The 23,621-nt window shown below is 54.0% G+C and overlaps 11 protein-coding genes across 11 annotated transcripts; 6 read left to right on the top strand and 5 right to left on the bottom strand.

Moving 5' to 3' along the window:
• Positions 1-187: 187 nt before the first annotated feature.
• J4E79_005177 (uncharacterized protein) lies at positions 188-1,872 on the top strand (the record flags this gene model as incomplete). The annotated part of the gene is made up of 4 exons (XM_049354055.1): positions 188-368; positions 423-526; positions 575-646; positions 694-1,872. 4 exons carry the CDS (start codon positions 188-190, stop codon positions 1,870-1,872), a joined length of 1,536 nt encoding a protein of 511 aa, XP_049211675.1.
• A 305-nt stretch (positions 1,873-2,177) lies between these two features.
• On the bottom strand, positions 2,178-2,681 carry J4E79_005176 (uncharacterized protein; the record flags this gene model as incomplete). Its single annotated transcript, XM_049354054.1, has 3 exons — positions 2,178-2,340; positions 2,420-2,586; positions 2,652-2,681. 3 exons carry the CDS (start codon positions 2,679-2,681, stop codon positions 2,178-2,180), a joined length of 360 nt encoding a protein of 119 aa, XP_049211674.1.
• A 476-nt stretch (positions 2,682-3,157) lies between these two features.
• Positions 3,158-4,278, top strand: J4E79_005175 (uncharacterized protein; the record flags this gene model as incomplete). The annotated part of the gene is made up of 4 exons (XM_049354053.1): positions 3,158-3,256; positions 3,308-3,494; positions 3,547-4,051; positions 4,098-4,278. 4 exons carry the CDS (start codon positions 3,158-3,160, stop codon positions 4,276-4,278), a joined length of 972 nt encoding a protein of 323 aa, XP_049211673.1.
• Positions 4,279-4,780: 502 nt separating this feature from the next.
• On the top strand, positions 4,781-6,334 carry TUB1 (beta-tubulin; the record flags this gene model as incomplete). Its single annotated transcript, XM_049354052.1, has 3 exons — positions 4,781-4,792; positions 4,971-5,093; positions 5,150-6,334. 3 exons carry the CDS (start codon positions 4,781-4,783, stop codon positions 6,332-6,334), a joined length of 1,320 nt encoding a protein of 439 aa, XP_049211672.1.
• Positions 6,335-6,559: 225 nt separating this feature from the next.
• Positions 6,560-9,118, bottom strand: J4E79_005173 (uncharacterized protein; the record flags this gene model as incomplete). The annotated part of the gene is made up of 3 exons (XM_049354051.1): positions 6,560-7,270; positions 7,330-8,850; positions 8,912-9,118. 3 exons carry the CDS (start codon positions 9,116-9,118, stop codon positions 6,560-6,562), a joined length of 2,439 nt encoding a protein of 812 aa, XP_049211671.1.
• Positions 9,119-9,676: 558 nt separating this feature from the next.
• J4E79_005172 (uncharacterized protein) lies at positions 9,677-10,740 on the bottom strand (the record flags this gene model as incomplete). Its single annotated transcript, XM_049354050.1, has 3 exons — positions 9,677-9,727; positions 9,776-10,099; positions 10,150-10,740. 3 exons carry the CDS (start codon positions 10,738-10,740, stop codon positions 9,677-9,679), a joined length of 966 nt encoding a protein of 321 aa, XP_049211670.1.
• Positions 10,741-11,094: 354 nt separating this feature from the next.
• On the bottom strand, positions 11,095-12,499 carry BAT2 (branched-chain-amino-acid transaminase bat2; the record flags this gene model as incomplete). The annotated part of the gene is made up of 4 exons (XM_049354049.1): positions 11,095-11,110; positions 11,160-11,858; positions 11,911-12,208; positions 12,256-12,499. 4 exons carry the CDS (start codon positions 12,497-12,499, stop codon positions 11,095-11,097), a joined length of 1,257 nt encoding a protein of 418 aa, XP_049211669.1.
• Positions 12,500-13,140: 641 nt separating this feature from the next.
• Positions 13,141-16,192, top strand: J4E79_005170 (uncharacterized protein; the record flags this gene model as incomplete). Its single annotated transcript, XM_049354048.1, has 3 exons — positions 13,141-13,746; positions 13,804-15,030; positions 15,083-16,192. 3 exons carry the CDS (start codon positions 13,141-13,143, stop codon positions 16,190-16,192), a joined length of 2,943 nt encoding a protein of 980 aa, XP_049211668.1.
• A 2,156-nt stretch (positions 16,193-18,348) lies between these two features.
• J4E79_005169 (uncharacterized protein) lies at positions 18,349-19,965 on the top strand (the record flags this gene model as incomplete). Its single annotated transcript, XM_049354047.1, has 3 exons — positions 18,349-18,722; positions 18,773-18,885; positions 18,947-19,965. 3 exons carry the CDS (start codon positions 18,349-18,351, stop codon positions 19,963-19,965), a joined length of 1,506 nt encoding a protein of 501 aa, XP_049211667.1.
• A 483-nt stretch (positions 19,966-20,448) lies between these two features.
• Positions 20,449-21,337, top strand: J4E79_005168 (uncharacterized protein; the record flags this gene model as incomplete). The annotated part of the gene is made up of 3 exons (XM_049354046.1): positions 20,449-20,488; positions 20,755-20,860; positions 20,938-21,337. The coding sequence occupies 3 exons, from the start codon at positions 20,449-20,451 to the stop codon at positions 21,335-21,337; spliced, it is 546 nt and encodes a 181-aa protein (XP_049211666.1).
• A 689-nt stretch (positions 21,338-22,026) lies between these two features.
• J4E79_005167 (uncharacterized protein) lies at positions 22,027-23,350 on the bottom strand (the record flags this gene model as incomplete). The annotated part of the gene is made up of 2 exons (XM_049354045.1): positions 22,027-22,703; positions 22,759-23,350. The coding sequence occupies 2 exons, from the start codon at positions 23,348-23,350 to the stop codon at positions 22,027-22,029; spliced, it is 1,269 nt and encodes a 422-aa protein (XP_049211665.1).
• Positions 23,351-23,621: the final 271 nt, after the last annotated feature.

Here is a 23,621-nt window from a genome sequence, read left to right as displayed (position 1 = left end):
ACGGACCCCTGTTTCCTTAACCCGCGAAACGCTATACCCCAAGCTCTCTAGTGGCTTACCCCAGCTTCCACTTGTGTCATCGGCTGCGGTAACTGTCGGCTTTGGTCGTTCACAATACCAAACCTCGGCGGCAGTACATGAAGATGTTTCTTTCACAGAAAGAATCTGCACACAAATCACGCCCGCCATGAAGTCATTCGCAAGCAGAGAAGCATCCCGCGTGTTTTCGCGCCCAAACCTCGCCCACCGCGCGTCAATTACTGCACCCAGGAATGCAAACATCCGCATACACGAGCAGAGAAGAGGGTTCCGGGGGACAAAACGGCTATTGGTCGTCAAGCCTTACCTTTTGGCGGATATTGGAGAAGGTAAGTAGGCGAGTCAGAGATGCTGGTGGCTGCGGCTAATCATGCTGTGCCCAGGTATTACCGAATGCCAGGTTATCCAATGGTTCGTGAAGCCCGGCGCGCGCGTCGAGCAATTCGACCCTATCTGCGAAGTGCAATCGGATAAAGCATCAGTCGAGGTACATGCCGTCCAGGATACAAGCAGGGCGAGGACTAATCTCCGGCAGATCACCTCGCGATTCGATGGCATCATCAAGAAGTTGTACTACGAGGCGGATGATATGGCGAAGGTTGGAAAGGTAAGCTTGAAATCCGTAACGTACTACCGAATATGAGCTGATTCCAGAAGCCTCTAGTAGATATCGACATTCAAAGCGACATCTCTCCTGCCGACGAAGCCCTGCTCAACGGAGGATCAGGCAAACAAGACGACGAGGTCTTACTTACTGGAGGCGGCGGCAGCCAAGAACAAAAAGCGCAAAGTTCCACAGAGCCACAAGAACAAGGGATCGAGCTTGGGAGGAATGACACAAAGGCTGCGGCTGAAGACGTGCCTGGGTCAGGTCAAAGCACGAATCTACCATCCGAACCGTCTACAACACAAAGACAGCCGGGAAAGCATGCATCGCTTGCCACACCAGCTGTGCGACATATGGTTAAGGAGCACAAGCTCAAAATCGAGGATATAGAAGGCACAGGACGGGAGGGTCGTGTGCTCAAAGACGATGTACAACGGCACGTTGAATCGATGAAGCAAACCACTGCAACACCATCGACAACCTCGACCCCGGCCCCTGTGATCACACAACAAATGGAGGACCAAGTCAAGCAATTGACTCCAGTCCAGTCTGGCATGTTCAAGCAGATGACCAAATCTTTGTCCATCCCCCACTTCCTATACACCGACGCTGTAGACTTCAGCTCCCTCACTTCGCTCCGCAAAAAGTACAACACAGGCCGCGAAAAGCCAGAGCGGATAACGCCGCTGCCAATCATCATCAAGGCAGTATCGCTCACGCTCCAGCAATTCCCGCTACTCAACTCACATCTCGACACTACGACGAACCCGAACAAGCCACAAATTATACTAAAGGGAAGCCACAACATCGGCGTAGCAGTAGATTCGCCGGCGGGCCTCCTCGTCCCCGTCATCAAGAACGTTCAAAACCACAGCATCGCCTCGCTAGCTCAAGAGATCCAACGCCTCAGCTCGCTAGCACGCGCTGGCAAGCTCTCATCCGCTGATCTCACTGGTGCAACCTTTACAGTCAGCAACATTGGTAGCATAGGCGGCGGTGCTGTGGCACCTGTCATCGTTGGACCTCAAGTTGGTATTTTGGGTATCGGGAAAGCGAGAGTAGTGCCGGCGTTTGGGGAGAATGATGAGCTGATCAAGAGGGAGGAGTGTGTATTTAGCTGGAGTGCTGATCATAGGGTTGTGGATGGCGCGTATGTAGCGAGGGCGGCAGAGGAGGTGAGGAAGTGCTTGGAGGGCGTTGAGGCGATGCTTGTTAGGATGCGGTAGGGTGAGAGATAGAGGCATGGGAAAAGCGAAAAAAATACTTTACTTCATACTCGCGCGACTATCGTCGATCATTTCGTGGTGTAACTGGTCGTCAACGGTTCTAGTGGGTTTTATTTGATCGACATCGTACTGAATTTGTGGCTGTACTACAACCAACTTCCTACTATCGTCCGTAGAGTTTTCGCCATTACCTTTGAATGGGTGGCAAGAGCAAACATCTAGGTAGACTCTTTCTAGTCTTCCTAACCCCTCATTCCTAACTTTTGAATCGATCTCATGAGCATGACGAAATACCGACAGCACACTCAAGCAGCGCCCTTCAGCACCTGCTCAAGGCTGTTCTTGCTGTTCGTATACGTCTTCTCAAGGTAATCCTCCTTCTTATCCAGATTCGACATCTCCTTGTTCAACGCCTCACTCTCCTCCTGGAGCCTCTTCTGCACATCTGGAATAGGCGTGCAGACGAACCTGTTGATAGCAATCAGCCATTACGTCTCACCTCTCCCCCCGCAGCCACGAGGGGCAAATATCGAGACATGCAACTTACATCTTGCCGACACCCTCATACACCTTTGTCTCTGCAGGCAGCGACGAGACTTCCGAGGAAGTGAGTTGCAGCATACGCCCTTCTCGTGTCCGGGCGGCTTTTTGTTGTTTGACAATGACGAGTTGTTGTTCGGCGAAGGCCTTCTTTTGGCTGATTTCTTGTAGGACCTGGGTGTTTCCCGCGTTAGATCCTAACTCTTTCCTCTCATCAGTCACGGAACTTTATGACGCACCTTCTGCAAGGCCTCGTTTGACATGGACATGGTGGGCGGAGAATTGGTAAAGTTGACGATTGGCTCGTAGGTCTCGTGAGAGCGCTGGCCTGGCTGCTGCTTCTCAAGCTTTCTCGGTTCGGCAGTTGCGAGAGACCCTGGGCGGATGTGATTGGCTGTTTGGATTCACCACCGAAAACTGCACCGTGAGCTTGCAGCCTCGTCAGCTCGGGAGCCAAGCTTTCCGACGTGTGCGAGAGGTATACGTCGGTGGCAGGAATGTGTACTGGGGGCGATTCCTTTTGCGCAGTAATCCTTACTGTTTGCCCACGTGTGGCGTGGTAGTCTGGCAGCCTATCGCTGGAGCATGGGCCTCTCGTGTCGCGGATTGTCGCTCTCCAGTCTTTCCTTCCGCAAAAGCCGGTGCTAGATACAAGCTTGATAGCGAAGTCAAACACCTGCAGTTTCTCTTTCCTCAACCTCTCACTTCTTTCTTTTTCTCTTTTCGGGATTTTTGTAGAGTGAAGATGGCCGCGTTCTTTTCCCGTCTACCGTCGATACCGTACCCGCCGGAACAGGATGGGTTCTTCTCTCCGGTCACCTCCACGCTCGATTGGTGTGAAGAGGTTAGTTGAGAGGGTCATTGCGTTGGAGAAGCGCGTGCTAACCGTTTGAAGAATTATGTAGTCACGCAGTACTCTGCGGAGATTATCAACACGCTCACGAATCTTCTGTTCATGTACCTCGCTGCAAAGGGCATACGCAATTGCTTGAAGAATGGACATGATACAGTCTTTCTCGTGGCATTCATTGGCTATCTACTCGTTGGAACTGGGAGCTTTCTCTTTCACGCGACGTTGAAATGTATGTTCGCTGCTGAATCAATCGTTCACATGCAGTATCTGATTCGTGTTAGATCCTATGCAGTTGGTAGACGAGCTTTCGATGATCTACACGACTTGCTTGATGAATTTTGCGACGTTCTCTTATGGCAAGTCAAGGCTGTACTCTACGGTTCTTGCAATTGGGCTTGTGTCTCTTGCCGCCTTCATTACGCTCTACTACCACTTCCTCCAGGACCCCACCTTCCATCAGAACGCCTATGCGATTCTCACAGCGATTGTCCTGTTCCGCGCCATGTATGTAATGGAGGTGAACATCCGCCCGCGCTTCAAGTCCAAGGAGAGGGAAGCAGCGAACCCGCGGCCGCACGGAGGTGTGAAGGCGGTTCAAGAGAGAGAAGACGTGCGCGACCAGGAAATTCTCAGTAAGATGTGGCAGATGATTGCATTCGGCCTCAGCATCTTCCTGGGAGGCTTTGCTGTCTGGCATCTCGACAATGTGCATTGCTCGCGGTTGATCCAGTGGCGGAGGGAGATTGGTATGCCCTGGGGTTTCGTGCTCGAGGGTCATGGCTGGTGGTGAGTATTGCATTCATCTTAGGAAGACGAAAACTCACAATACCAGGCATCTCATGACGGGAACTGGAGCTTACTACTACATTGTATGGGGCGTATGGCTGCGACACTGCCTCAACTACAGACAGGACGAGTATGAACTCTACTGGCCCAACTTCTGGACGATGCCGCAGGTTGTCAAGCGACAGGCAGGTGGTCATGCAAATGGCTCAACGAAGAAGGAGCTGTAGGCGGTGACGACGTGGAGTCTTGGGCAGGATTAGGTTCGCGTGTCAGGGAGGATTTATGCATGTGCTTTGCAAGATCAGCGTTGTGCGGTTTCCGCGCTGCGAACGACGATACGGTTAGGCGGATTTGATAGGGGATGGGATGGGAACAACAAATCCGCAACCGCCTCTAGTAACACATCTCTCACGATATGAAACCAGCAAGTAATACAAGATACTACAAAGCGACGAACCTATTCGACAGCAACGACTTGTGCCTTGCTAGTGCAGCTGTACATGTTCATGACTAGCCCCTTCAGCCGGCAGGCACCAGCTTTGGCGCGTTGTTAGTAAATAGCTCTAGCGCCGACGGCCCGTGCAGACGACCCACAGAGATCTTTAACGCACTCACCGCTTCTGCTCCTCCTGCTCTCCACACCAGCACCACCACCAGCGACCAGCCATAACCCAGCTCCTCGCATCTTCACCTCTCCAACTCCCATATTCCTCGCCCCCAACCGCCAACATGCGTGAGATTGTACGTATCGCCCGCACTGCCGCCTAGTCGTGGCGCGTCGCTGCCCCGCGCCGAGACTCAGGGACAACACAAAGAACAACAGCTAACGACGTTTCTTGCAACAGGTTCACCTTCAGACCGGTCAATGCGTAAGTCTACATATCGCTCCTCTGTGCAGACGACAGCTAACATTGCCCAGGGTAACCAAATTGGTGCCGCCTTCTGGCAGACCATCTCCGGCGAGCATGGCCTCGACGGCTCCGGTGTCTACAACGGCACCTCGGACCTGCAGCTCGAGCGCATGAACGTCTACTTCAACGAAGTGCGTCCCCCGATTACGCTTTTGGCAGATAAAAGACCAATACTGATCTACAGCAGGCGTCCAACAACAAGTTCGTGCCCCGTGCCGTCCTCGTTGACCTCGAGCCCGGTACCATGGACGCCGTCCGCGCCGGCCCCTTCGGCCAGCTGTTCCGCCCCGACAACTTCGTCTTCGGCCAGTCTGGTGCTGGTAACAACTGGGCAAAGGGTCACTACACCGAGGGTGCCGAGCTCGTCGACCAGGTCCTCGACGTCGTGCGCCGCGAGGCCGAGGGCTGCGACTGCCTCCAGGGTTTCCAGATCACCCACTCCCTCGGAGGTGGTACTGGTGCCGGTATGGGTACGCTCCTCATCTCCAAGATCCGTGAGGAGTTCCCCGACCGCATGATGGCCACCTACTCCGTCGTGCCCTCTCCCAAGGTCTCCGACACCGTTGTCGAGCCCTACAACGCCACACTCTCCATCCACCAGCTGGTTGAGAACTCCGACGAGACCTTCTGCATTGACAACGAGGCTCTCTACGACATCTGCATGCGCACCCTCAAGCTGAACAACCCCTCATACGGCGACCTGAACCACCTCGTCTCCGCCGTCATGTCGGGTGTCACCACCTGCCTGCGTTTCCCTGGTCAGCTCAACTCTGACCTGAGGAAGTTGGCCGTCAACATGGTTCCCTTCCCCCGTCTCCACTTCTTCATGGTCGGATTCGCTCCCCTCACCAGCCGCGGCGCCCACTCCTTCCGCGCCGTCACCGTTCCCGAGCTCACCCAGCAGATGTTCGACCCCAAGAACATGATGGCTGCGTCCGACTTCCGCAACGGTCGCTACCTGACCTGCTCCGCCTACTTCCGTGGTAAGGTCTCCATGAAGGAGGTCGAGGACCAGATGCGCAACGTCCAGAACAAGAACTCCTCCTACTTCGTTGAGTGGATCCCCAACAACGTCCAGACCGCCCTCTGCTCCATCCCTCCCCGCGGCCTCAAGATGTCCTCCACCTTCGTCGGTAACTCGACCTCCATCCAGGAGCTGTTCAAGCGTGTCGGTGACCAGTTCACTGCCATGTTCAGGCGCAAGGCTTTCTTGCATTGGTACACTGGTGAGGGTATGGACGAGATGGAGTTCACTGAGGCTGAGTCTAACATGAACGACTTGGTCTCCGAGTACCAGCAATACCAGGAGGCTTCCGTCTCCGAGGGTGAGGACGAGTACGACGAGGAGGCTCCTCTCGAGGCTGAGGAGTAAGCTGGTCATGGCTGACGTCCCGCTGGACTTGGTTGTTGGAATATTTCACGTGTGGACACGAGCGTTGTAATTCGATTCGTACTTTGAGCGACCTGGCTGTGATCAGACATGTTGCGAAAGTGACTAGACAGACATGGCAGGCGCCTCAGCTTCTTGTTAGCGAAAAGATGCTATAATCAGATATTGTCCACTCAACAGTGTATTGTGTGTACTAGTTACGTCCTACTAATCTCCTTCGCCATGTTCTCTCAGGTGTTCTAGGTAACCTACGAGCCTCTTCTTGATAATCACACCCACCAGTTGTCCTGTGCCCTCCTTTGTCACCATGAGATATCTCAGACCTAATTTGGAGAACATCTCGACAGCGTATTCCAGAGGCGCTTTCGCACAGATGCTCAACGGCGTTCGATCCACAAAGGGCGTCAAATCCATCTCCAAGCTCATGGGACTTGTTGGCTCATCAATCTCCTGGCCTAACAACCTGACCTGGACATCGTCTTCCTGCGTCGACACAAGCACACCAGGAACGAGTTTCGTCAATCCAAATTCAAGCTCCGACTGCGAAATGTACCCTTGCAGTACTTCAACGCCGCCACCATTCTTCTGTACTAGAACAAGACCCGCGTCCATGAGACCTCTTTCTCTCAACGCATCAAGCTTCTCTTTCAGCAGAGTCAAAGCTACTTTATTGCTTGTAGGTACGTGAACGGTAATGTCAGCCATGGTGCGCTGAGGGGGGATGAGGACCTCGACGCAGGCTTTGTGGCTGCGGACGATGGAGAGAGCGGTGTCTGGGTCGAGGAAGGGGTGAGAGAGTAGGGATTGAGCGAGGTCGTAGACGCCTTCTGAGGAGATGGCATCGGCGACCCATTTTGCGGTTAGGATGGCGAGCATAGACGGGACGGTATATGAGAGCTGGCCTGTGAGTTCGAACATCTATACAGAGTGTTAGTTGACGACGACTACCGAGAGAAAGTGGAGATGAAGGGACTTACGATAACAGCAAGGGAAATAGTCATCCGAGACACACCCGCCAGAAACGCAGCAGCACCCACCATGGCGAAGATACCCGGACTGATCGAACCGATAGCCTGACCAACCAGCCTCCCAAAGAAAGCACCCGCATCCAGCGCCGGAATAATAACCCCAGAAGGAACCTTGATCCCAAACGTAATAGTAGTAAGAACGAGTTTCGCCAACGTCCCATACGTCAACCAACCCACATACTCCCAATTCGTCGTTCCCCTTTCCCTAGCAACCCTCTCATTCCGGCAAACCCAAGACGCGCTCGACCTATCCTCCCCACAGTCCACCAACAAATTCTTAATAATAACATCCCCCGGTTCCCTTGTCAACGGATTAGGATACTGAACCAACGCCGTCGCCAGCACCACCAACGCAACCTCCAACACTGGATATCTCTTAATAACACCAAGAGCCCTAAACCATTTCGACCACAGGAAATTGAACTTGCAAAACAGGCCGCCGAAGATCCCGCCCGCTACACCCAGCAGGACGAAAACGAAATAGTGGATGGCGTTGTACTCATCCCCGAACCTCGATTCAAAAAGCACCAATTTGCCCGTGCCGGTTGGATTGAGTTCCTTGAGCACCATCGCCGCAGTAAGACTACACAGAAAAGCCCTCCACAGCACTTTCCTAGGAAAGTACGTACTAATCTCCTCGTAACTGAACAGCACGCCTCCGATCGGCGCGCCGAACGCTACTGACAGTCCCGCTGAGCATGCCGCGCTGAGAAGCTCCCGCATCTTGCGGCCATTGGACGCGTATTTTGGTATCAAGCGACCGGTTAGGTGGCCGATGCAGGTGGAGATGTGGACGAAGGGGCCTTCTTTTCCTAGACAGAGGGAGGAGGATACGGCGAAGATTGCGCCGAGGGATTTTACGATTAGCACGGGGAGGGAGAGGAAGGAGGGGATGGAGAAGCCGGAGAGGATGGTTTTTATTTCGGGGATGCCGGAGCCGGAGGCTAGGTACATTGTTTTGCCTTGGATGGTTGGTGTGGTGGGTGGGTTGGCGGAGGGAGACGCGGAGGAAGAAGGGGAGGTGGTGTGGCCGTTACTTCCGTTTTTCGTTGGCTGAGAGGATGAGGTAGATGGGAGGGTAGATCGAGTTGACATGGTTAAACTCGAACTTATGATGCCGAATGCCACCGCCGTGGCCACGTAGATTGCAAAACTGCTCTTGTAGTCTTTGCTCCAGACGTTCCAATCTGCACATTCTTCCTCCTTCTCTTTCATGAAAAATAGCGACGGACTCTTCTCAGCGGCGACACAGCAATTCTCCCTGTTCCGCAGGAAATGGCCAGAGCAATACCCGGTTTTCCAGTCCGAAACAGTTACGACGGCGATGTCGACAAGGAAGGCGATACATGCGGTCAATGCACCAATTACGACGACAGCAAGCCAGCCAGAACTGGCGTCGAGGAGTGTGATCAGTTTGTAGCGCAAACCAGGGTGGGAGTGGAGAGCGCGGTAGCGGTATGAGTCTTTGACCTGGGTTCGTGTTAGCATGTACACATACCTATGAATGACAGTTGATGGGAGGTGTTAGTACCAGATCGTGTAGCCAGTCGATGGTAGTGTAGTCATTGTACGGTAATCGTTCTCCGACTGGGCTTTCTGCTAACTGCTGTTCTTCTTTGGTTACCGTGGACGCGATGATTGAGGAAGCTTCTTCATCTTGTTCGTGTTGGAGATGGGATAGTCGGGCTTGGTGCAAGAGAGGGGTGCGTTCATTGCCGTTCTCTTCATCAGAAGCCATGGCTGTATGTTTGAATGAGGTATCAAGGAAAGTAATTAGAAGACAGCATGATGCAGATAACTGAGGTACATATCGAAGCTCCAAGGTGGCTTGCCCAATGACGCAGGCAGGCACATCCCGTACGCACGCTTATCTGCCGCGGAAATAGATCTACTCGCAAAGCCTGGGGTAAACGTTGTGGGATGGGACGATTGCTGGGCTTGGCTGGGGGTAGTAGAGATAAGGAAAGCACGCTAGATGATTGGTGCGCAATGTCACTTCCTGTGCAACTACACCAACTCTCAATACTTGCGATTGCATTAGAATAAACCACAATCGCTGAAGAAGCATTGCAGTACTCTGAGAAACTACATGGACATGTCTCTGTTACAGGAATCTTACCATTTCCAACCTTGAACCCACCGCCTTGAACCAGAACACCAGGTGAGGTCCAATATCCAGACTGAACATACACGGTATCATGGAGACCCAAATCATGACTGACAAAGGAAATCGATGCGGCTCTGAGTAGAGAGGTGATGGAGAAGCAGGCGCTACAAGCGATTGCCGCTAGACGTATTATGCGGATGCCGCAGCGTTCTTCTGAGCAGCGTAGGCGTCTGTGTATTTCTATGGATATGTTAGAGCCTGTATCAACGTCGCATTTGTTATGCATACCTTCTTCTCAGCAGCGCCCAAAGACTTCCACTCCTGGGAGATGAGTTTCATAGCCTCGAGAGGGGAAATGTTCTTGAAGTCTCCAGAGGCAAACCTTTCTTTTACAAAGGCGGCATAGGCGGGTATCACTTTGTTCACATGACGCTCATCGACAAGCTTGGCAGTATGAGCTGGAGCCTTCTTCTTTTCACTCGTATAGATCCTCCGTAACTGGGCACGTGCGTTGTTTGCGATGCGGATCTGGTCGGGAGTGTAGGCCTTGAGCCATGCGTCGTACTCGGCTCTTCTAGCGACAGTCCTCTCGCTTGCGAGGTGGTTGTAGTGCTTCAGACAGTTAGTATAGTGCGATGCACTGTGAGGCGGACAGGGCTTACCTCAAGCTCAGCGGGGGTCAACTTCTGGAACTCGGCCGTAGCAGCCGGAAGTTGCCCAGTCTTTTGGCCCGGAACACCAGCCAGCTTTTCAGCTAAGAAGACATGGAGAGCAGACAATGACCTGCGGCTCACGGGTTCCTTGAGTGCCTTGGCGCGTAGCTCTCGGAGCTTGACCTTTTGTTGTTCTTCGGGCGTCAAGACCTTCTTGACGCGCTTCTTGGGCGCGGGCTTCTTCGCGGCAGGCTTCTTTGCCTTTTTCTTGGGAGCCGCCTTCTTTGCTGCGGGTTTCTTCTTGGGAGCCGCCTTCTTTGCTGTTGTGGCAGTCTTCTTGGGCGCAGGCTTCTTAGCGGCGGCTGTCTTGACCGCCTTCTTCACTGTCGCCGTGGGCTTGGTGGCGCGCGTAGTTGTAGCATACGACCGGCGGTTCTGGAGGGCAGAGGCAAAGGCGCGTGAGAGGGCGCGCACATGCGGGAGCTGGGCGGCATTGCGGGCGAGGAGGGCGCGGCCGAGGGTGCGGGCGAGCTGCGGCATGTCGTGTGGGGAGGCCTTGGGGGCGTCGGCTGCCAAGCGGCAGAGTGCGCCGGCCAGCATCGTGAGAATTCTTGGGCGTGTCGTCGGGGCGCGTGGTGGTGGAATTGACGAGCGGCGGCGCAGCTCTGGGCGGGCAATTGACGGGGTGTTTAGGCGTTGGAGCGTCGGCGGTGTAACGAGAGGTTGGGAGCTAGAGAGACTAGCAGGAACGTCATCTAAGGAGGGCGTAGTCAGGCACGCTCTGCATCGCATCCTCTACCCCACCATCGCGAAGTCACTGCGCCATCACCGTCACCAATGTCAATGCGCCAGAGGCCACATGTCTTTTTTCAAGCTACGACCAGGTCTCATGTATATACAGTCTATTGTGCAAACATGCACGCTCAACACATCGCATTTATATCAACTACTTGCTTATATCACCTTGTAACTGTTGTCATGTTAGCGAATGATCTGCATGGTGACTGGGAAGCTCATACCTCCACGGGTGGTCCTCGTCGCCGTACTGAATGGCCTCCATCCAGTCCTTCATCTGCTGTGCAATTGGGCCGGCTTCGACGTGGTCTTCGAGTCCGCAGTCGACAAGCTGTCCCTTCCAGCTGATCTTGCGCACCGGAGCGACAATGGCAGCAGTGCCTGCACCGAAGATCTCCATCATGCGTCCCTCGTTGGCAGCGTCGGCCACCTCCTTCATGGTGAACTTACGCTCCGATACGGTCCAGCCCTTGGGCACCAGACGTTCCCGCGCAAGCTCGAGGATTGAGTCTCGCGTTACTCCCTCAAGAATAGTTCCGTCGAGAGGCGCAGTGAGCAACTCTGGCTTTCCAGTCTCCTTGTTCTTGATAGCGGCAAACAGGTTCATGGTGCCGACCTCGGTGATGAACTCTTCCTCGCCAAACAGCCACAGATTCTGGTGGAATCCGCGGCTTGCAGCCTGCATCTGCGGGACGATGCAAGGTGCGTAATTGGCACCAAGCTTCTTGTCTCCAACACCTCCAGGCCACGCGCGCACAGCGTAGTCTGTAGCCTCGAGCGAGATAGCCTTGAATCCGGTTGGGTAGTATGGGCCGACGGGGGACGCGATCACGTAGAGTAGTGCAGACGCGGGAGGGCCGACGCCGAGGGTGCGCTGAGTGCCGATCATCGTTGGGCGAAGGTAGAGAGAGTAGCCTCGCGCACTGGTGTGGTCAGAGTGTGTTGTAGCCAACAGAGGATTCAGACTGAACGTACTCGGGAACGAAACGCTCATCCTCCTTCACAAACTTGCCGATGAGCTCGATCAAGGCATCAGGGTCGAAAGTGGGCAACGCAATTCGCGCCGATGACTTGTTCAACCTGGCCATGTTCTTGTCCGGCCTGAACAGCCTGATGTTTCCGTTCTTGTCCTTGTAGGCCTTCATGCCCTCGAAGCACTCGAACGCATAGTGGAAGACGCACGTCGCGGGGTCGAGACTGAGGTTCTGGTAGGGGGTGATGCGTGCTGGCAGCCATCCTTCTGTTGCTGTCCATTCGAGCGACAGCATGTGATCTTGAGTACGTGTTAGATGTGAAGTTTGGTGCCATTGGAGCTGTTACCAGAGAAGTTGCGGCCAAAGATAAGTTCTTCATGCGGCAGCAGGTCTTTTGGCGTCGTCGTCTTGGTTATGGAGAGCTTGGTCGGGTCGATATCCTGTATCTTCTCGCCGACAGACTTGTCAGCGTGAATGCTGTAGGGTCGCTGGGTCCGACATCGCAGCGACGCGCTGAGCGGTGCTACAGGCGAACGGAAGGCGCCACGGGACAGGCAAGAGAGCAATCGTGAAGACCGCTGCGGAAGCATTGTGAGGGATGCAGTGCAAGCGGAGAGGGTGGGGCGGGAGGAGAGTTGGTGCAGGTGGTGGATTCCAGAGTAATAATTATTTTGGGCTACAAGACCGAAGCTGACCGCAGCCTGGAGATATCGGACCTCGCGACACAGTCGCGACAGTCACCTCCGATCGCGCACTGCACCAGCCACCGAACAGGCAATCGTAGGGCGCGAACGACATCTGAATCATCGTCAGCGCGGATATCTGAGGTTATTCGCGTGCTTGGTATCTTGGCCGTTGCTGCATTCACACTGCCCGTGTGTGCTGCGTGCGCTCACGTCATGCAAGGCGGGAGACTAGAGGCGGCCCTGGCATCCATGGATCCTTCTCCACAGCTCGCGTGGGGGAACTAACACTTGGCTTTGTCTATCAATTGACTTTTGGGTCTCCGGCATCGTACCGACGAGTCTAGACATTGCGCGACTCCCTGGTGATTCCCTCAAGACATTTTGCGGAAAGAGCGTCCCGAATGTCTTGATCCTCTCGGCAGTTCCAGCTGTCTGTCTCAGATCTCACGCGCATACCAACACTGCCCACGCCAAACATCACAGTCCATGACGCCCTCGCTCGACGCCCACAGTATCGCCGCGCGCGCGAATAGACCACCCGCACCATGTTTTCCAACGCCCTAAAGTCCTTCACTTCCAACATCTCGAGCAACTACACCCTCAGCCCCCAGCCCACGTCGTATTCAGGGCCATGGAAGATATACGACGCGAAGAAGAAGTCGACGGGGAAGGCGGCATCCGTCTTTGTGTTTGAGAAGAAGTCGTTGGAACCACCAGCTGGCGCAGGCTTCGGTGGACGCTCAGCGGCTTCGGGACTCAAACGCGCGCATGAGGAGGTCGTGGAGAGACTCAAGAAAGAGGCCAGTTCTCTAGCTCGGTTACGGCATCCAAGTGTACTGGAGCTGGCTGAACCAGTCGAGGAGACTCGTGGCGGCGGCCTCATGTTCGCGACAGAGCCCGTCACCGCATCGCTCGCTGGCCTGTTGCAAGAAAAAGACGAGCAGGAGAAGGCAGGCGGTGTTGGTGGACGCCGCAGCCGATACGTTATCGAAGAAGCCGATGGCCAGAAGCGAAGACGCGAGCTCGAAATCGACGAGCTCGAGATACAGAAAGGGCTGTTACAGATCGCAAAGGGCTTGGAGTTTCTGCACGAGAGCGCTGGACTGGTGCATGCGAATTTGACCCCAGACGCCATCTTCATCAACGCTAAAGTAGGTAGCCACAATGCTACACAATCTTTACCAACACTTTGCTGATCACCGTGACAGTCTGATTGGAAAATCTCAGGTCTTGGTTTCTCAACACCTCCAGAGAACTCGACGAAGCCCACCTCCGTTACGCCCATCTCGCTCTCAGAAGTCCTCAACTACGACGCTCGCCTGCCACGACACGTTCAGCTCAACATAGACTACTCTTCGCCCGACTTCGTCATGGACAACAACATAACCCCTGCGGCAGACATGTTCAGTCTGGGCATGCTCATCATTGCACTATATAACTCGCCGCACAAGAGCCCGTTGGACTTCAATGGTAGTTCCTCCTCCTACAAGCGGGCGTTTTCTTCGTCTTCCTCGGTCCCAAGTAAGACGAACAACTTCATGTCTTCGCAACCGTTACCGCGAGATGTAGTCAACGGCGTTCTAGATCGCTTGATAACACGGCGGCCGGCGTCGCGGATGGATGCACGAGAGTTCCAACAAGCACAGTATTTCGACAACATCCTTGTATCAACAATCCGCTTCCTCGACGGACTCCCTGGGAAGACACCCAATGAGAAGTCACAGTTCATGCGTGGTCTGCCGCGTATCTTGAACCAGTTTCCCAAGTCGGTACTTGACAAGAAGATACTACCTGCTCTACTTGAGGAGATGAAGGATCGGGAGCTTCTCACTCTGATACTCCAAAACGTCTTCAAGATCATTACCATGCTTCCATCTGGCAAGCGAGCATTTACCGAGAAGGTGATACCCAAGCTGCGAGAGACATTCTTGAGTGCGCCGGCTGCGAACCCGAAAGCCCCAGCTCAGGAGAGGGACAGTCTCAAAGAAGCTGGCCTCATGGTGCTTCTTGAGAACATGCAGATCGCTGCTGATAACTCGAGCGGCAAAGAGTTCAAAGACGATATTCTTCCAATCATTAACCATGCGCTCGAATCGCCTACTCATTCGCTAGTCGATGCAGCTCTGCGCACGCTGCCTATTGTTTTGCCGATACTAGACTTTTCAACTGTCAAGAACGAGCTGTTCCCTGTGATTGCCAGCATCTTTGCAAAGACCAGCAGTATGGGTATAAAGATTCGCGGTCTAGAGGCTTTTAAAACACTTTGTGGTGGAGGAAACGATCAGCAGGATGACTTTCAAAGTGATGGTCTTACTGGAGTGGTAGCAGCACCCAAGGCGAAGAGCTCGAATGTCTCAATTCTCGACAAGTACACCATTCAAGAGAAGATTGTACCGCTACTGCGTGCCATCAAGACGAAGGAGCCTGCCGTTATGGTATGTCAATGCAAACGAACAAGCCATAAACAACATGCTAACACATTGACAGATGGCAGCACTCGACGTCTTCAAGGCTATCAGCCACCAAGTTGACAGTGACTTCCTCGCTATGGATGTACTTCCCATCTTGTGGTCGTTCAGTTTAGGACCACTGCTCAATCTGCAGCAATTCCAAGCGTATATGAACCTCATCAAGACGACGTCCGCGCGTGTCGAAAACGAACAGACGCGCAAGCTGCAAGAGCTCGGCGCAAACGGGTCTACAGCAACTACGCGCAACGAGTTCATGTCCTTTGGCGGCCCATCGGCGACCAACGGCTTCGACACTAGCAACGGGAACGGAGACACGGATTTCGAAGCGCTTGTACGTGGAGGACAACAAGGGCCATCGGGTGGTGGCACAGACATGTTAGGTGGAGACCCATGGGCGAACGCCTCCGCATCAGCTGCATCCTCCACCATCCTCCCCTCGCGCCCATCCACCAACCGAACCAGATCCAACAACGCATCTCCCGCCCCGACTTTCTCGTGGTCCACGCCCCCCGTCTCCCCACCACCAAACACCAATCTCGGCGCCCCGAAACCACAGGGCAGGGCCATTACTCCAGACAACACACTAAACACGCTCAACTCCTCGTTCCCCGCTCTTAGCGCTGCAAACCCAGGCATCGGTAGCTCGTCATTCACTCAACAACAGGCAATCCGACCAGCTATGAGCATGAACAACATGGTATCGCCCACAACCACAACACCCTCCTACACAAACCCCACACAGAGCGGAGGCATCGACTGGAGCAAAGCAAGCGGCAGCACCACAATGTCATCCTCAAGCACTTGGGGCAACAACACAAATACGACGAATTCGCTATCGAGTTTCCCTTCTATAGCTCCACCGCCCTCACAGTCACGTACGCAATCTCCTTACTCGTCGTTTAGCATTGCGCCTCCGCCGGCTAAACCAGCGGGTACGGGGTCTTTTAGTATTGCGCCGCCGCCGATGGGGGGTCGGACGGCGAGTGCAGGGGGTGGGATGGGCATGGGGATGAATAGCATGGCGAGTTTGAGGGCGCAGACGCAGAGTCAGCAACAGCAGCAGCAGCAGCAGCAGCAGAACCAGCAACAGATGAATTGGGGGAGTGGAGGGGATAGTTTGATCTGAGAGGATTGTAGATTCGCATGTGGATGTGGGAATGGAAAGAGTGGTCTTTTGTGGCGTATTAGCGGGCGTCTGGTTTCTGAGGTATGGTAGATTATACGCAAGATGGTACAAGTGATACAAAGTATTCACTAGAACGTATTGAACAGACGGGTACCAAGCCGTTGTACACCTCCAACTACCGTGTACGCGAAGCACTCGGGAAAACCATGTTCATTCCTGCGTGACACCCTATTTCTTAGTCTGAAGACCGCGTGGTGGCTACTCATACTCTAGACACGACAGCTTTTTCTCCACATATCTAGCCCATGCCCTACCCACGACTACGCCTGGACGGCTCCAACGACTATCTCAAGAACCACGTGCCAGTGGCGTTTCAACGGCGCCACGCGTCATCATCGCCTGGCTGATAGGGTACCACGGAATGAGCCGTCAACGGTTCTTCGATTAAGCGCTTGGGTTACTTCGGGGCTCATGTTAGTTTTTGACGGGTCGATACGATGCTGAGGAGTTGTGTTGCAAGAATCTGTGAGCTATCTTTTCGTTCTTGGACGATGCGACGCGAGCGTTCTCGGAGTTGTCTTTGGGTATACGTTCATAATGGGAGCTCTCGACCAGATGCGTGACAGTCAAGAAGACCATGTTATGAATAGAAAGAGTAGATGCCCGCACTCCGTAGAGAGAGCCGTTGTTGCCTCATCGACCGGGTGTTCGTCTACTGCGTGGACTTGAGCACCTCTTGTGGAAGTCATACACGGTTCAGAATCCCACAGCTTCACTGGATTTGGGGTTTCTGCCTTGTCGCTCCCTTATATCACCCGGGTGTACCCTTTCGGTCTATAACTATAGCGGGTGCGAATGTGAACGCGTACGAGACAGGGTTTCCTCAGCGGCTGCCAAGTCGATGATCAGCAAAGCGCATAAGCCATGCAGCGCCCAGGACAACAATATGGACGATCACGCAATCTTGCGTGAGCTTTCGCTTTCGCTACTTGGTCGAAAGGCCAACCGTCTGGCAAATACAGCGTCAAGATGTACGATGCTGCAGGGCGTTGTTTCGCAGTACGATAGTCGGGAGCGTCCACGGCTGTCTAGATAGCGGATCCGTACCCTGCAGGTCAATTGCCCCTACAACGTGGCCGACACTGTGGTCCTTGCCCTTTCCCTGGCGATATCGAGTTACATCCGATTAGACGGGTTGAACTTCCGAGAGAGTCCCATATTTTGCACGCGACACGGCGTTTGTGTGGCCAGTCGAGATAAGCAAAATCGGAAGGATCAGATGCTGGGTGCTATGCATTGGCGAGGCTTGGAGGTGGTATTTCGCCCGCGTTATGGCGTAAGCTAAGCAAGCCAAGCCAGGCTTACCGGTGGTGGGATTGAGCTTAGCAATGGAGCTTAGCGGGCGCCACAGTGATGTCAAGCCTGGGAACCTGACTTTTGAGCCAGTACAACGGTGTGCCGATATGAAGAGGGTGTGACAGATACGCAGGAATGCGGCATCGCAACAGCGCCACCGGTCTGGCTATCTCGAGGATTTGACGATTGACGTAATGAGTCTTCGACAAACGACCTGGTATGGGCCAGACTCTCCACGTGCGCGACAGTGAAATGGCAGATCTGTGCCGTTGAAGCGGTAGCGATGCGTCGGACGTCACGCTCGCCCGGTACTAATCGACTAATGCGATTAAGGCACACGGAGCGGCACTCGCGGCGCCAGGGCAGAGGATTTCACTGAGATTTCATAGCGTGAGGGCGGGAAAAGATGAGAGTGCTGCGGTCATAGCGCGGCGAACGGCTGGTGTTTGTGCGAGTCTTCATAGGCGCGCTCAAACTCGGTAGGCGCCACCAGGCAAAAGCAGTCCCCACTCTTGCGCCTTCCCTGTTCGCCTTCACCGAACTCTCCTCTGCCCCCGCAAGTTTTGGACTAGCCATCCCGGCACCCTAGCTTACGCTCCTCCACTGCTCAACTCCCTGCACCCGCTATCACCTTGCCCCCGCGCATATTTAACGATCTTCCTGCCGCCTCTCTATCCTTTACCCAACCCACTCCGACACTTCCCTGCCCGGATTTTGAACACGCAATTAATGCTCCAAGAAGCGGCTAACCGTCGTTCTTCCTACTACAATCCTTACAAGAGGTGTATCCGTTGCGTAAAATGGCGTTGAAGTCTCTCTTCGGCGGCAAGGCCTCGCCCGCCGACAACAACAGCCAAAGCAGTAATGAAAAGGTCGCCTTCGAGAAAGAGAAGGGCTACGACGCCGAAGCCCAAGGAGGAATTCTACCTACATCCACCGACGCCGACTCTGACGCTAGCATCACCATCGGCAGGCAGATCGAACTGGAAGCCAACAATGCCATCAAGTACCGTACTTGCAGCTGGCCAAAGACCGCGGCTCTGTTGTTTTCCGAGTACATTTGCCTGGCTATCATGTCTTTCCCCTGGTCCTACTCGATCCTCGGTCTCGTTCCTGGCTTGATCTTGACTTTCGTCATTGCCGGTCTCGTCCTGTACACGTCCCTGACCACCTGGTACGCGCACTCAACACTCCATCCGCAAACGCCATACTTACACGATCTAGGGAATTCTGCATGCGCCATCCCCAGATTCGCGATGTCTGTGACATTGGTCAGATGCTCTTCTGGAACAAGAAATGGGCCTTTTACGCCACAGCAGTCATGTTTGTCCTGAACAGTAAGCGACCATCCCTGTCAATACCTAGGTACGCAGCAACCTAGTACTAACTTTTCCTCAGATGTCTTCATCATGGGTCTGCACTGCCTTGTCGGAGCCAAATGGTGGAACACTATCACTGGACACGGTACCTGCACTATCGCCTTCGCTGCGATCACTGCCATTATCTCGTTTGCGGCTTCGCTTCCGCGAACTTTCAGCACCCTGGCTACGCTGGCGACTGCCTCCGCAGGATTCACTTTCATCTCCGTCATCCTTGCGGCAGCATTCTCCGGTGTTGACGGAAAGCCCGCAGGCTATGACCCCGCTGATCCTCTCAAGGTCTACGCTATACCCCCATCTGGAACCACTTTCGTTATGGGCATGAGTGCTTTCATGAACATTAGCTATACCTTCATTGGCCAAATCACCCTCCCCAGTTTCATCGCCGAGATGAAGGAACCCAAGGACTTCCCCAAGGCGCTCTGGGCCGTCACCATCTGCGAGGTTCTCGTCTTCAGTCTTGTCGGAGGTGTTGTGTACGGCTACACCGGTACCAACTACATGACTTCCCCGGCCTTCGGCTCCATTTCCAACGAGGTCTACAAGAAGGTATCCTTTACCTTCATGGTGCCTACAATCATCTTCCTCGGTGTTTTGTATGCTTCCGTAACAGCCCGATTTGTCCTGTTCCGCATCTACGGTTCTCAGTCCCGACACAGGACTGGCCACACCATGGCCGGATGGCTCACATGGATCGCAATCCTCGCTGTGCTCTGGGTCTTCGCCTTCATCATCGCCGAGGTTATTCCATTCTTCTCCGACCTTCTCTCGCTTATGAGCTCGCTGTTCGACTCGTTCTTCGGATTCATCTTCTGGGGCGTAGCGTACTTCCGTCTTCGCAGAGAGGCTCACGGACCAAACTTCTGGAAGGTCCGCGGTTGGAAGGGATATGCCGGGTTCTTCTTCAACGTCGCACTTTGCCTCATTGGCCTGTTGTTCCTGACTGCGGGCACATACGCGACTGTCCAGTCTATCATTGATGGCTACAAGGCCGATGGTTTTGGTGGACCTTTCACGTGCGCCGACAACGGTTTGTAGACGTTGAGGCCATCGGAGGTTGTTGGTCACTACGCCACCGCGTAGAATTTAGAAGGATGTTAGCTGTGATGGATAACAGCGAGTCTGCTGGGCCTGTTGGACCCGTTCGGAAATACACGGTTGATTAGGGCGTTCTTTGAATTTCTCATCATTAAGAGACATGGTATACCCCGCAGTAGAGGCTGCAGAAGCTGAACGCGTTGTGACAGAGGTCAAGACTGCGTAGTTTCAGTAATAAAAACTAAAACAATACAATGGTACACGAACACATTGCCGTTAGCCGAGAATGCGTGAGGCGCTCTTTCCGCGAGTGCTGAACATGCGGATTAGCGAGACGTCATAGCTCCACATGTTCATCTGCCGGGCAAGCTGTCAACACCTAGGCATCCCCCCACAGCTTTCGCATGTTGGAACTCACACTCTCTCTACACTGACTCCTTCGCGGTATTGCGACCTGTAGCTTACCGGAACTTTCTCACCACCATGGCTTCGTATATTGACTTCAGCAAGCCCAGCTTGTGGGGTAAGTGCCAACATCCAGATCCCCGCAGCCGCGGATGCGACAGCTAACATGTGGCAGTGTCTGCGGCGAGCATCGTGTTCAACCCTACATTCTGGAAGTAAGTGCAATCGACCATTCTTCTTCACAGACACTAACAAAGTTTCAGCATCGCTGCGCAGCAAGGTACATAACCCTATCGTTGCTTTTTAAGGCTATAGCCGAGCCTCGGGAGGCTGCTGGGTGTCGCAGAGCAGAAGACGGAAACAAGGAAGGCTAACACAGTTCAGAATATCACAACAAAGTCATCACGAAGCTCTTCGGTGGTAACCCTCGCCTTGGATGTTATGCGCTCGCCGTAACCATCTTCTCGCTGGGTATCTTCCGAGACTACCTGTAGGTACAAGGCTACCACCATCTTCAGACGTGGACCTGTACTCGAGCCAGTCATGATACTGACTGCTTGTTCACAGTTACAATGAAGCTCTCGCCGAACAACCCACGCACCCCGCCCTCCTAGCCCCCGCCATCAAGTACTCCGCGATCCCCCTCTTCGCCATGGGAAATACCCTCGTCCTGACCTCCATGTGGGCCCTCGGTGTCACCGGAACCTACCTCGGAGACTACTTCGGCATCCTCATGGACGAGCCCGTGACAACCTTCCCCTTCAACGTCTCCAGCTCGCCCATGTACCACGGCTCGGCCATGTCCTTCTTGGCCACGGCCATCTGGTACGGAAAGCCAGCCGGTATCTTCCTTACCGCAATCGTCCACACTGCATACTCGATTGCGTGCAGGTGGGAGGACCCATTCACGGGTATGATCTACCAGAAGCGCGAGGAAGAGAGGGCCAAGGGAAAGAAGGGCTTGTAGATGATGAGTGTCTACAGTCGCCGACCCAATACAACAGGATGGTGTGCGACGAATGGGCTCTCCGCATGGCGTCGCCGAAGCACATGAGAGCGCATTCTGTCTCCATTCGTACACGCGTGGATAGCAGAGGAGAAGAAGGCGAGGCAGCTCGTCTTTTCAACAAGACAGTGGAGCAGAGGGTATTCAACTGCCAATGGGTGGAGAGGTATACGTAGCAGCATACAAAAGTACAGTTGATTTGACATGACATGATAGCCCAAAGCGACAACACCCCAAGCGACCTTTACTTTCATCTCCTACTGGTAGGTACAGTATTTCGTGCAATCAGCTCGCGTCTCGATTCTTATTTCCAGTTTAATTGGTTGTCTATTGATTCGATTCCATCTCACTTGCAATTCGATCCACACAGGCTGTCGCCTCAAGCACGTGGCGGCACGGCTCTCCCTTGCAGTTCGGGTAACATACCACATAGTCAACAGCCAGTTCATCACTATAACATTCTCTAGAGCAATGAATTAAATTTCTCAATTCTTTGAGTGTGCACTCTAATATGTGCAAAGTAGCCAACCTGGTACACAACACCTCTGATAACCACCTCTTTCCTCATCTGTGCTCATCTGTCCAAGAAACGCAATCCACCAAACGCCATGCTTCCCAAATCCATTACGTGGTATTAAAAGAAAGAAAGATCAAACCTCCTGCGCAGTACCAACTCTCGAGTGCATAGAACTCGGTGGATTCCCAGCATGCGGCGCGCCGTTACGATTCAGCACACCCAGTTCACTCTCATCCACACTATGCCCATTCGCAGTACCCTGGGCATCCGCGCGTCTCCTGAGCGCAGTCTCACTGCCTCCATTCCGACTCCAGCCTTCCGTACCAACATAGCTGCCCCTACCGACACCGATGCCCCACGCGCGATCGTAGCTCCTAGGTCCCCAGGCCCATCCCGCACCCCGTGTAATGGGCAGATGATACCATCGGAACGAAAACCACGCACACGTCACACCAATCAGCGTACCAAACAACATATCGAACCCGAAATGGCGGAAATCCGTAAAGCGGGTGCTTGTTATGTAGATGGCGGCGCAGATGGGGACCAAGATGAGGACTAAAGTGTAAACGGGTGGCGCAGCGTTTTGGTAGCGGATGGGTACTACGGCGTCGTCGTTGTAGGAGGTTGGGGAGGAGAGGGACGAGTCTTGTTTGTGGATGGGGAGGGTGGCTTGTTTCTTGAGGTTGGAGGGGGAGACGGCGGAGGTGTGGGCGGGGTTTGTGGAGAAGGGGCGGTGGGGGAGGAAGGGGATTGCGACGGAGAATTTGGAGGCGAGGAAGAGGGTTAGGTAGAGGAGGCCGGCCCAGGAAACTAAAAGAGGTGGGTTAGTGGGTTGTTTGCGGAGGATGGGGGAGAGAGGGCTTACAGCTGGAATGGCCGCTGGGGAAGGACTTGAAGCCGTCTTTGAGAAGGTCTTTGTCGGGATTCTTGCAAATGTCTGCGCTGACGAGTACCCAGGCCGGATTGAAAATCTCTCCAACAGTGTTGACAACGTAATCTTGAATGTTTTCGAGGTCTGGCTGACATCTTGACAGAAGATCAGGTCGCGGCTTTCCGAAGAGGTTCTTCATGCCCTGTGTGATGAGGAATGCCGTCGCGAGCGAGAGCGCAAGACCCATCCAACCGGTATTCCACTCCCAAAGCTTCCTCCTCCATATGAGCGACTTGGGTGTGCCGCGTTCGGCGGTTGGTCCAGGGACCCAGACGAGACAGACGATCATGACGATGGCGGCGGGCGCAATGAGAGAGACTACCACGAGGAGCCATGTCGGTATCATTTCGCTGGTCTGGTACGGGTACGATATCGAGAGGTCGACTGGCGAGAAGGGTCGTCGGAAGGGCTCGACATATTCCCAGCCGCCGGCGATGGCTGCAATCGCGATGATGACGATCCAGTCGAAGATGTAGGAGAGGACGAGGCGAACCGACGGCACGCCGACGCCCTTGATGGTCCTCATGTTTGCGAGAGTGGGTGTCTAATGACGACAGACGGAGAAGAGAAGAATGCAAGTCAAGTCCAGACAATAGATCAAAGGGACAAGCGCATTAAGGCGGCTAGAGGAGGCCAAGACAAAGGCGAAAGTCTAGCGTTGGGTGACGCTGTGCGACGGTATTACAAAGATACGGTATACGGTATGCTGCGGTCGGTGTTGACGTGTATGGCGCCTACCAAATAGAAGAAGAAAGAACAACTAGGACGTGTAAAGATTACGAGGCAGGCACGGGAGC

This window comes from Alternaria viburni (assembly GCF_023758015.1).
Source record: "Alternaria viburni strain BMP 2772 chromosome Unknown scaffold_9, whole genome shotgun sequence".
NCBI lineage: Eukaryota > Fungi > Ascomycota > Dothideomycetes > Pleosporales > Pleosporaceae > Alternaria > Alternaria viburni.
The sequence above is the reverse complement of the archived record's forward strand: the minus strand, read 5'-3'. Positions and strand labels throughout refer to the sequence as shown.